Raw genomic sequence first — 12,095 nt, 5'->3', positions numbered from 1 at the left:
TTGATGAGGTGAGAAGAGGAGACAGTTCTGCTCATATCTGCATATCTGTCACTGAGATGATTGTGGTTTATTAGGATGGAAGGATCCGCTAAAGGCCTCAAAATGTAAATGAAGAGCAGAAGTTCTCTCTCCAAAGAAGTAATATATTCATTTTTAATGGAGAAAACTGATTAACTGGAGTTCATTACTCAGAAGCTCTCCAATATGAAGGATGCAGGTTGTGAAAGTGTCATTCTGTCAGCCAAAAGCAATTTATTACCTGTTCTCTTTTGCTCCATTTTGATGCTAACAATCATTTTTCAAAAGAGGGCATCACTATTTAAAGTTGTTGCCGATTGCTTACACACTGAAATCAAAAGTATTTCACAATTATCAAAACACTCAAGGAGCAAAACCTTGGCCCTGGTGTGCATCACTAGAAGCACAATGTCAGCCTCACACTTTCTGCAAGGCAATACACACAGTGATTTGCAAAACACTAAACGCACTTGTATACATTAGACACAGAAGTATATCATGATGTCACTTCCTTGCAATTCAAAAACACTGACTGTCATATTACCACACCTATGAGCCAGTCTGAGAAACACAGCCATCAGGTGCACAAACACATGATTGCTTAATTGTAGACACACCAATCAGGTTTAAGCACTATAAAAAAGCAACAGGTCAGTCCAGTAGTTTCTGTGTTTTTCAGATCTTTCCATTTTTTTTATTTATTTATTTTTTTACTGTAATTGTAACCTGTACTGGATACAGTATTTATGTTTTTCTGCTGTTTGCTGAGCAAACAGCAGACAAACACCACACTACCATAGTAGCATAAAAACTGGGACATGTGTGATTCTCCATGTTGACATGTTGACTGATTTGGGTATATGGAGAGAAATACATTATATTTTCCTCAGTCTGCAGCATTGGTCTTGTGTAGTGTTTGGTGAACTTATTGTATATTTGCACTTTCTCTGTGTACTTCATTTACAGTACTCTAATCACTGAGAAGTAGAATTGCTAAAAGTGTTTTAGGTTAGCAACAGCAGTGTGTTCTGCTAATTGGGTGTGTGGTTGTGCTAATTGTGTCCCTGTTCTCAAAATAGTGCTTAAGGAATTGGAAAAAAAAGAAAGAAAAGACAAAAGAACTTTTGGATTTTGGAATGAAGTGTTTATGATACCAGGTTATCTGAGGAATACAGAAACATAATGTGTTTAACGTGGTCTCTTTTTGTGTTTGCAGGAACGCCACGCTGACAGTCTGATACAGAACCAGCATTACCAGGTCTGTACAGCCGTCACTGGTGTGTGTGTGTGTGTGTGTGTGTGTGTGTGTGTGTGTGTGTGTGCTTCTCATCAGTCCACTACCTGATCCAACTTGAACGGGCTGCTGTTCCAGCGTAACTTAAAGAAAAACTTAGTTACTACAAGGAGTTTTTAACTGGTTGTCTCAATTTGATGCCTCTATATGACCTACGTAAGCAAACGGGACCATTAGCGAAAATATTGGCTATTTCTATACAGTTATTCTTAATGCTTGCCACCAGGTCCGATTCCTCGCAAAATCTGACGAAACTCCTTCAGCTTAGACTCCAACAGAGGTTTCGGCAGCGACCAGCCTGCCGTGGACAGACCCAGATCCAGTCTGAGCTTTTTGGCAGGGAGGCGGAGAGCTCTGCGGCCGGCAGCAGCGGCTGTTAGGAATGTTGGTCGGCAGGATCTTCCACGTGATCAGGATTTTTTTTTGACTTTTTTCGACATTTCAACTTTTTTAGATTGTTTTTGGGGCGTTTTAGTCCTTTATTTGTATAGGACAGCTGAACACATGAAGGGGGAGAGAGAGTGGGAACGACATGCAGCAAAGGGCCGCAGGTCAGAGTCGAATCCGCAGCCGCTGCGTCGAGGAGTAAACCTCTATATATGGGTGAGCGCTCTACCAGGTGAGCTACCCAGGCGCCCTACTATGATGTTTTTCAACATACTTGCTTACTACTTACGTATATGTACCTGGGAATACAGAACTTCAACTGCGTGTGCTGGCAGATGGAGAGAAGCTGCACCGGGTAGCAGGGGCCGTCTGCGACTGCAGGACCTGGAGCTTACCGCCCACTTCCTGGGAGCCAACACCACACTGCTGGAGGCCCAGGCTGTATTCCTGGGCCCGCTGGAGGGAAGGGAGAACCAGAACCTGCACCGAGCTGGGCAGACTCTCAGACCCTGCTGCAGTAAAATGAGAGGTTTTCTAAGGGAGTCTGGCAGCTGCAGATATCTACAACACAAGGCTGGGGAGAGCGGTGGAGGTAACTTGAAGGAAGCACTACCCTCAGCATGGCGCATTGTTCTAATTTGCCGCTGACCTCTCAAGGTGCAACCACTGAGATAAAGAGGTAGCCAGAAGCGCTCATGACATATCTGCACTGTGCTTTGCCTCTGAAGTGTCCTACCTGGCCGTTTTACTGCTGATTATGTGTAGGCGGCTTAACCGCAACCTTCTTTTGCTGACCTCCAGTGGTTCATCTCCTCACCCTGCTGCAGTGATGTAGGAGTGTACTCCAGGTTTTGTCAGTACACTGTGTACTCTAATATAAGTTTCTAAACTCTTCAGAAACACAGTATATTTTTTTTGGCAGCAACGATTGGTATTCTGATGTCCAGTTTTTTGGGAGGATTTTTATAAGAATTTGTGCAGCGAATCAGCCGAGATGGATCCCTTGTATTTTGACACCTCAGCACTGGCAGCGACTGCAGACGCAGGAACGCCAGTACTTTGTGTTTGGCAGCGCTGATTGTTGCTTTGAGACCCGTCCATGTTTTTTTCAGAATTGTTAGCAGGAATCTGCCCTTCGCTTTAACAGAGTGTGTGGTGCGTTTCTGGCAGAGGCGGAGAGTGACAGCATGCCAGACCGTCCTGTTTGGCAGTCACAGGTGTTGACTGTGGGAGGATGCTGTGTGTGCGTGCGTGTGTGTGTGTGTGTGTGTGTGTGTGTGTGCGTGCGTGTGCGCGCGCGCGCGTCAGGGTTTGAATTACCGCCCACTGAGCACCAAATGCTGGTGAAATTTGTCTTTGGTCTTTAAATCAATGAGGGTCACTCACCTCATTGGCTGATTACTTAATGAGATAATACCATTTAAATTCATCAGTTAGGATGAAATATTGTGAAGCAGCAAGTTGTGTGTTTGAGCCAGTTGTAAATGATCACACAGTAATAGTTGTATACATTACCATTAAAAACACTGACAATAATGAATGGAAATTGTTCTTCGCATTTTTATTTAAGCCCTAAATATTTGAGAAAAAAATATCTTAAATATCTTTTCTTAAATAAAAAAATATATGAACGTTTTTTAGTATTATTTAATAGAATGTTATTTATGTTATCCAATCTGTCCATTTATACGGGGTGTGTAGCGTCTGCGTCGACCTGAGCGCTGCAGCGATAGTTTCGGCGTCTCCTCTATTTCTTGCGCGCGATGCGAGCGTATGTGTCAATCCAGGCATGTAATCACATACAGGAAGACCACAGTGCAGCCAGATACTTAACAAAAATAAAACTCATTCGAAATAAAACACCTAGGTTCATGGTGATTTGGGCTGTCTTGTCTTCTCACAGCGAGACACGCATTCAGGCACACGGAGAGAGAGACCGACGGACGGTCTTTGGTGTTTTTTACCCCAACGTCTCCTCCCAGGCAGCGTGGCAATGGTTATGTTTACGGTTAAGGTTAGGGTTAGCTGCCTGGAAGGCGCCGTTGGAGGCAAAATACACCATCGAGCCTGACGGACAGACAGAGAGAGAGACATACACACACACAAAAGGATCTTTTCCTTCGGTCTGTTCCAAAGGTTAGAACTGAGCTGGGGAAAAAGGCGTTTAAGTTTGCTGCTCCCTCTACATGGAACAAGTTACAGAAATCCATGAAGCTTACTGAGCTGGTCTCATTGGTCGCTTTTAAGAGGATGTTGATTGACTTGGAGGCAGCCACATCTGGCTGCAGATGTTTTGCCTGATGTGTTTAGGATTGTGGTTGACTTTGAAGGATTTGCTGTTTCAGTTGTTTTATGTTTTTAGTGTTTTTGTGTATTTTGTGTTTGTATGTACTGTATGTGTGGTAGTACTGCTGCCTGTCTTGGCCAGGACACTCTTGAAAAAGAGATTTTTAATCTCAATGAGTCTCTTCCTGGTTAAATAAAGGTAAAATAAAAAAAAATACACACACACACACACACAGCCACATATAGGCACAGTTTCCCCCCTCTCATCATGTCTCTTTCGTAGAGAGAGAGAGAGACCGTGCAGATCCACCTGGCCGTGTGACATGTCGCGCCGCGCTCCACTTTATTCCTATGGGTGACGTTAAGCAACTTTAACGCGCCCGCAAAGCATCCCGGGATGGCGGCGCTGCATTTGAAAAAATGCTGCACGTCAAAAAGCTGGCCGATGCCCATCTTTATGCAAATGTATCCGTTGAACGCGACGCGACTATCCAACAGAAGTAGAGCAGAGGGGAGACTGGGGGAAGTCTCTCGCGGTTCCTTTATTCTAGACGTCCTACTACAAAAATGCTTAGGAAACTTTAGCGACACCACGCTTCAGTCGTGTCGCTAAAGTGGATCCGCAGCGAGAGAGAGAGCCAAGAGGAGAAGGATCGCTTTGTGACCGGTGCGTAGAAATATGCGTCCGGTATGAATGGCCAGGCGCCCGATCAGGCATGTATCCACGCTACTTGACACTTACGCGCTCAGTGTGTTCCAGCTGTAAGTCTCCCTGAATTGGATATTGTCGTCATATACTTAATTTATATATATTACACTGATATAGTTCTTTCCAGGAAAACATTTAGTATATTATTAACAAAGTACAGACCCATAAAAAATAAGCTGTACTCACTTTTCTGACAGCAAAAGAAAGAAAAGCCCAAAAATATGAGCAAATAATGAGATACCAAGACAGTAAAGTAACCATGGCGACTGTCTCCAACAGGAAGTGATCCGGAGCCTGGTGAAGAGGTATGTGGCTGCCATGATACGCAGCGCCAAGACGGACGAGGGACTAACGGAGGAGAACTTTAAGGTGGGTACTTTTTTTTTTTAAGGTGGAAACCACTGATGACTCGCAGCTGCTGTCATGGTGATGGCTTATGGGGATCCAAATAAATAAATAAGAAACAGATGATAGCAAAAATAAATAGAGCAACAAAAAGGTCGTCTGGCTTGTCTCGGCTCAAACACTGTAGAGTTTAAACAAAGATTTATTCATTTTCTCCTCGTCGCCTGCCCCAAATCTGCAGCTCTGATCGATACCAACAGTTCACTTGATCCTTGAGGAGAGATTCAAATCAAATCTTCTGAGCCGTAAATTATTCCAAACTGTTTTAGCTCCAGAGTTTCCCATGATGCCTCTGGAGCCCAGCCTGGGCTTTGAAGTGGAAAGTTCCTTTGGGCTTTTCAATGCAAAAACAACATCAGGTGCACATGGAGCTGAATAACTCTGTGTGTGTATGTGTGTAGAAATGAGGAGTTATAAATAGGCAGAGAGTGTGTTTAAAAAGTGTATCTAACATCAGGTGCATGTCAAAGTAAATCACAGTGTTTTATTCTCTGAGGAATAAAGCCACGTGTGCGGCATATGGCAAGCGAAAAAGGGAAAAAGGTGGCTCTGATCGTATGTTAAAGAACGAAAGGATTCATTATTTGGCCCGTAGCTCGTTGGTACGTCGGGGAGAGAAAGAAGCAGGTGAGTCGCAGTAGAAGTCAACAGAGCAAATGTTTACGTCTGCATTTATGGTAATGATCTGATACTGTAATAAAGCTACAGGCTGAATTCAACTTGTTAGCGAACTGAATTGAATCCAAATGAAAATAGTTTCAACACTGTGCTCAGTGAAACTGAACATGCTGCACTTTTTGTTTTAAAAAGAAAAGAGAAAGATGAAGGAATAAACACCACAACAATGACAGACCACGCTGTGTATGTTCAGAACACGCTGTTACAGCGCTGAGTCAGAGACAATCCTAACGCATCACACAAGAATTACAATCCTTAAAACTAAATACAATATTAACTCTCATTGGACAAGAAAGAATACATACATTAGCCTGAAATTAAACATTACAACCAAGTGGATGTTATTTAATGAAGTGAATTAAGCAGTTTATTTAGTTAAAGTGAAAGTCTTTTCCCTCCTCTCTCTTCAGTCACTACCTCCACTTATCTGCTCACTCTTTCTCTCTTTTGCTTGTCTCTTGACCGCGATCTCTCTCTCTCTCTCTCTTCACCTCCATCCTCCTGAGTCCTTACCCTCCTCTTCACCCTCTCTGCCTCTCCAAACTGATGTTTCACTTCCCCTCTCTCATTCAGTCACCAGTCTCATCTCTTCCACTTCCCCTCCTCACCCTCTTCTTCCTCTGTTATTTCTCTCTCTCTGTTTTCCCCAGAATGTCAGATATTTCAAGCTTTTTGAATAAACTTCCTGAAAGCAGCCTTCCTGATAAAGCATGTTGTTTTGCTCCCATATTGATTTTTTTTCTCTCAACACATTTAGTCTCTCTTCTCTTATCCTTGTTAAGTAAAGAAGAGAGATTTCACTTCTCTTCACTAAAACAACAGAACTCATTTGAACTATCAGCGGTATTTACATTAAATGACACCAGTTGTCTCGGTCTCTTTCCAGGAGTTGAAGCAGGACATCTCCAGTTTCCGCTACGAGGTCCTGGATCTCCTCGGCAACCGGCGCCCTCCCCGGCGACACTACTCCTCCAGTGAAGCAGCGAGAGACGACGGCGCCATGGCGTCGGAGGACGACAGCGAGTCGGGCGACGGCGGCGGCAGAGCCCCGAGGTCAAAGGGCGTGACGTTCATGACCCCGGGGGAGGGCGAAGCGAGGTCGCCGACGCTCGGCGTGTCCGCCCTGGTGCGCTCCATTTCTGGGATGACCCGGACAGATGGAGGGGGAGAGGTAGAGAGGGAGGTGGAGGAGGAGGAGGAGGAGGAGGAGCTGGAGGAGGGCGTCGGATGGGGGGACGAGGAGGACGAGGAGGGGAAACCAAAGAGCAACGGGCTGAAGACGAGCGTCATCCCTCTATCCTCCACCGCCACCCTCCCGTGCCCATCTTCATCCTTCTCCTCATCCTTCTCCTCATCGTTCGCTCGCACCAGGACCCGCCTGCAGCGCCTCTCGGCTCCGGGATCAAAGACAGACTCTTTCAAGCGCCTCTCCTACCTGTTCTCGCGCTCCAAGCGCAGATCTCCGCCCATGCATCTCCCGCCCATGCATCTCCCGCTCCAGTCCCCGCCCTCCTACACCATCTCTGACGGGTTGCTCCGCCCCCTGGGCAGCTCTCACTCCGACTTCGGACTCAGCGGCGTGACCCGAAGCGAGACCCGCCTGAACCAGGTGGGCCGCTCGGTCGACGTCAGTAACCCTTCATTCTCCCCGCGGAGAGTGAACGGGCGGGACTCGCTTCTGGCGCTGCCCCTCCCGCCCCCATGCCCCTGCCAATCCCTGCACTGTGCTTCCAACATGTCCGAGTCCAGCTCACGCCTCCTGGACTCCAGCGAGGACATTTTCCAGGGCGGAGGCGCGGGAGGAGTGGGCGAGGGCGACGTGGACGGAGGAAGGGCAAGAAGAGGAGGAGGGCTGATGATGATTGGCGGGTATATGGGACCCTGCGACGATGTCACAGAGGACAGCTGTGAGGTCATAGAGGACTCTGTCACCACGCAGCTATAGGAGAGAGGGACTTTGTTTGCAAAATGGCTGAACACGTTCAGAGGGAGAGAGGCGGAGAGAGGGGGGTGGGTGGAGGGGCGAGAAGTCACGGAGCGGTATCAGTGATGGTTCTGGTGACGCGTGCGAGCGAGGACAGAAGGGATCCTGACATGGCAGATGTTCATAAAGACAGTTTTGACATCATCTGGTTGGAATATGGCGCAGACACATCATTGTCCACTTTCGGTTTGAAAAGAATGCCCTGCACAAGCTATACAGAGTGGGCTAGCTACTGTAGCTAGAGAGCGAGAGAGCTACCAAAGTAACCCACCAGTCAGTGAGCTAACTAGCTAGCAAGGTAACTTCAGAGTGGTTTTCAAGCCACTCAGATGATCTCACTCAGTGAGATTCGTGACATTCATTTACTGTAAAAACTGGATTGAGAACGATTTAAAATGAGCTGCCATGTTGCGCGGCCCACTGCATACTGCCTCTTCCCTGAGCCTTTCCCGCATCAGGCTTCACATTGCGATACCATCACACACACAGATAGTCTCTGGGAATGTTTTACGCTCAGTAAAAAACCCCGTAGTTCAACATTTCTTAACACTACGAGTAATAATTGACTTTTACATGTCTCCTTTGTAAATCACAAAATCACGGCAAACTGTCTTTATCAACGTCTGCCATTTTCCACGCATGCCACAAGAGAACACAGGAGGAGATTTAAAAGGGTACAAAATGTGTCTTCTTTCATCTGGGAGATTGAAACAGGCATGAATATTACGGAATTACAAGGAGACCAAAGTGACTGTTCAGAAGGGAAATATCGTTAAAAGTCCCTGTTTTGGTTTTCTGAACACATGATTTCTTCTTTCCCTTTAACCAAACTTCAAATCTGCAACAAAATAACAATGGAATTAAAATCCTCTTAAAACCACTGGGATTTAAACGGAGCTTCCTTGAAACTCACTTCACTTCACCTCCGGCCAAATGGAATGAGTCTGGAATAACGTCCCCTTTAACTGTGGAATTTGATGGATTTAACCAAATCGCTGGGATGAAAGGGAACGACATGGAACCATTGCTCTGCTGGTGATCACCTGCACCCTCTCTCTCTGCATCAACAAGGGCCAAGGAACTTTATTTTACCCTAATATCAGTTATACTAGTAATAATAATAACTAATAATAATAAGAGACTTCTAATAATGAGGACTATTCTGGTTTCTAAAGACTGTCTTTGCTTCTATTTGAGTTGCCTACGATATCCTGGCTTCTCGTTCAGCTCTTCCTTAATACGTACACTTTAACCTGATGAATACAAATATACAGTGATATTTATTGTGAGGAGGAGGGATGATGGATGTGTGAATGCGTGGAAAGGAGAAAAAAAGGAGGACAGAGGAACGAGGCGAGGAGGACTAACGGGAGGTAAGGACAAAAGGGAAGAAGAGGAATGAAGGACAGAGTGAGTGAATGAGGAGCAGACGGAGAGAGCAGAGACGCATTTGCCTTTGTATCTAGGAAATCTATTTAAAAAAGGGAAATTTCATCAAGATTCTTTTTTTTCTCTCTCTCTCTTGATATTCCTCGGCGCCGCGACTTCAAAAAGTTGGCATGAGCAGAGGCTGTTGAATTTTACTCGATTATTGTATCAGAGGCAAAAATAGAGAAGTTATGCATGTTTGATCACACACACATATACAAACACACACACACACGCACATACAAACACACACTTGAGATATCAGCTTGTGTGATGAGTAGCTCCTGGCCAAATGTCTTGCCCTTTTATGAGATTTCTCCAGAGTCTCCCTCTTCTTATGTTACATCCTTTCTTTCTCCATACCTTTCTTTCTTTTCCTTCACCAGACAATCCACACACACACACACACACACACACACACAGACAGACTCGGGCCTCCGGCAGACGCTATGACCTCACCACCAGCTGTCTTGGCAGCGGTGGTGGCAGCAGAAAGCCTCAACCCTTTCTGATGAATCAACATCCCAAAATGTCAAGGTGTAACCATGGAGACCCGATTACCCCGCTCAACATCCTGTAATTATAATGTCATGTCCAGAGCCAGAAAGCTCCGGTGCTGTCGAGCAACCTGGCCCTGGCAGCGTGGGTGCAGCTAAGTGGTTGGTGATGACACCGTCTTTCTTTTTATTTTTTTTATTTAACAACAATCCATTTCATATCCTTCTACAGCCCACCAACGACACGGAGAGACAGACATCTAACTTTAACCCTTACTTTAACCACCAGACATCCCTCACCAGAAAAACGACAGAACCTACCTACCCCCATTTCCCTGAGGAACTCCAAAAATTAGTAACTTTCATTTCTTATCCACAGTTTCTTGACTAATATCTTTTTCCGACTTTAACCAAAGTTTTTATGCCTAAACTAACCTTAAATTCCCCCTCCAGACACGTTTTAAAGTATGTAAAAATACTTATAATATTTATAATATTTAGTTCAACATGGTTTTCCCACATAAAAAGTTAAAAAAAAAAAAACTCTGAGAAGGGGCTGGAAGCAGATGCTCAAATCTGCTGCCCTTTTTAGTCTCTTTTAGCTCCATGTTTGTTTTTTGTTTTTTTTCGACCTGCATTCTCCGTCCTCATCAACCTTGTTTGTGTTTATCGGAAGATCTCTAATAAAGTCACTGTACAAACCTGCCCAGCACCAAACAGACATAAAGTTGAGAGTGAATAGTTGATGAAACATGACTCAAAATCTATTCAATAGTGGCTCTGTTTACTTCATTTCTCCCAAAAACAATATTTTAAAGTGATCACATGATGTAATCATTAACAAATTGTAAGTGAGGGAATTAATTCAAGCTCAACAGCTTTTAGATCACGATTAAATAAGTAACGTTCAGGACAGAGAAGGTCGGAGCCACAGAAGGAGAACGCGGCTGTTCCAGGGGAAAGATTGGGTCTGACGGAGAAGGGGAGTAACACAATAACACAGTGAAGTAAACAGTAAAGGTGACCCGTCCTGCTGCAGCGGCCCTGCTTCACAACATGTTTTAAATATAACTTGGTTGCAACTTTTGAACAGTCTTGTATAAAGTACTTGAAAGCAATACTTGAGCAGTACAAGTATCTTAGCAGAAAATTACCCTAGTAGAAGTTAAAGTCTCCTTTTAGAATAATACTTGAGTAAAAGTATCTGACATTTACTGCACTTAAGTATCAAAAGTAATTTCCTGATATTAAATGTACTTCATTATTAAAAGAAATACAGAAATACCTTTGATTATGTACTTTATTGTGGCTCCTAGTGAAGGGGACCAAATGCGCCATTTTTTTTAATTTATTTTTTTATTCAAGATTATTTTTATTATTTTTTGTATGCAGTCAGGACAATAATTTTAAACATTGTACAGTAGTAATACAACATATACGAGAATCAAAGATTCATCTTCCCAAACCCATACCATCCCCAATCCCATACCACCCACCCCCCAAGATAGGTCTTACGTGTCGCACATACATAAATGCACAAATATATAAAAACAATAACTGGGACACCAAATTATAAACGTGGCATATTTTGAGAGAGCAAAGAGAAAAACAGAAACACAATTTTCTTTTTTTTGTGAGGAAGAATCTTTACCCTAATCTTAACCAACATATGAAAAACATTTTTTGCAAATACCGCCATAGGTGTTTAACGTTATCTTTATTCACCAAACCTGCTTTTTTGCAAATTTCTTCTGATTTTATTTTGTAGTAACGAAGATGCTTATGAGAAATGTAGTGGAGTAAAAGTATACATTTTATTTAGGAAATGTAGTGGAGTAAAAGTCTCTAGAAATATAAATAACAAAGTAAAGTACAGATACACAAAAAGTAAACCTAAGTACAGTAACTAAGTAGTTGTACTTAGTTACATTACAACCCTGCTTGAGAATGATAAAATAAGATTTGTTTTTGCTTTTCTTAATAGAAAGTGGAGCAAAAACTCAAGTAAAACCTTCATAATTTCACTAGTGTATTTATTTCAGAGCACCTCTCTTGGTTGCAAAAACTACTAAACTAAACTGTGGTCCTTTTAAAACTAAATAAACTTCACATTTGTCAAACTGGAAACAATGCCGCTGTTGATGAGATTGTAAACTTTTTTACCCCTTTGGTTTGGTTTGGTTTCACACCTGGAAAAATCCAAGCGTACCAAAATGCGTCATTAGAAATCACGCAAGAACGTTCACTCCTCTTATTGGTCAGATGTGTCTGAGAAGAAAGTAAATGCAGGAAGAAGGTCCTGTGTTCTGGGCTAGTGCGTATTTCTTGCATCTCCATGGTCAAACCAGTAAATAATCAGACATTGTTTCGCGAGTGACGTTACTATGTCTGCTTTACTCACCGAGACTT

General features: G+C 43.7%; 1 protein-coding gene across 1 annotated transcript in view; it reads left to right on the top strand.

Annotated features, from left to right (window-relative positions):
* Positions 1–7,722, top strand: part of trpc5a (transient receptor potential cation channel, subfamily C, member 5a) — a 68,285-nt gene extending 60,563 nt beyond the window's left edge. Inside the window, exons 15-17 of the mRNA XM_078276606.1 lie at positions 1,235–1,276; positions 4,974–5,063; positions 6,664–7,722. Coding sequence (XP_078132732.1) covers positions 1,235–1,276; positions 4,974–5,063; positions 6,664–7,722 — 1,191 coding nt within the window. The remainder of the gene's footprint in view (positions 1–1,234; positions 1,277–4,973; positions 5,064–6,663) is intronic.
* Positions 7,723–12,095: the final 4,373 nt, after the last annotated feature.

Source organism: Sander vitreus, chromosome 19 (assembly GCF_031162955.1).
Source record: "Sander vitreus isolate 19-12246 chromosome 19, sanVit1, whole genome shotgun sequence".
In the NCBI taxonomy this organism is placed as follows: Eukaryota; Metazoa; Chordata; class Actinopteri; order Perciformes; family Percidae; genus Sander; species Sander vitreus.
The sequence above is the reverse complement of the archived record's forward strand: the minus strand, read 5'-3'. Positions and strand labels throughout refer to the sequence as shown.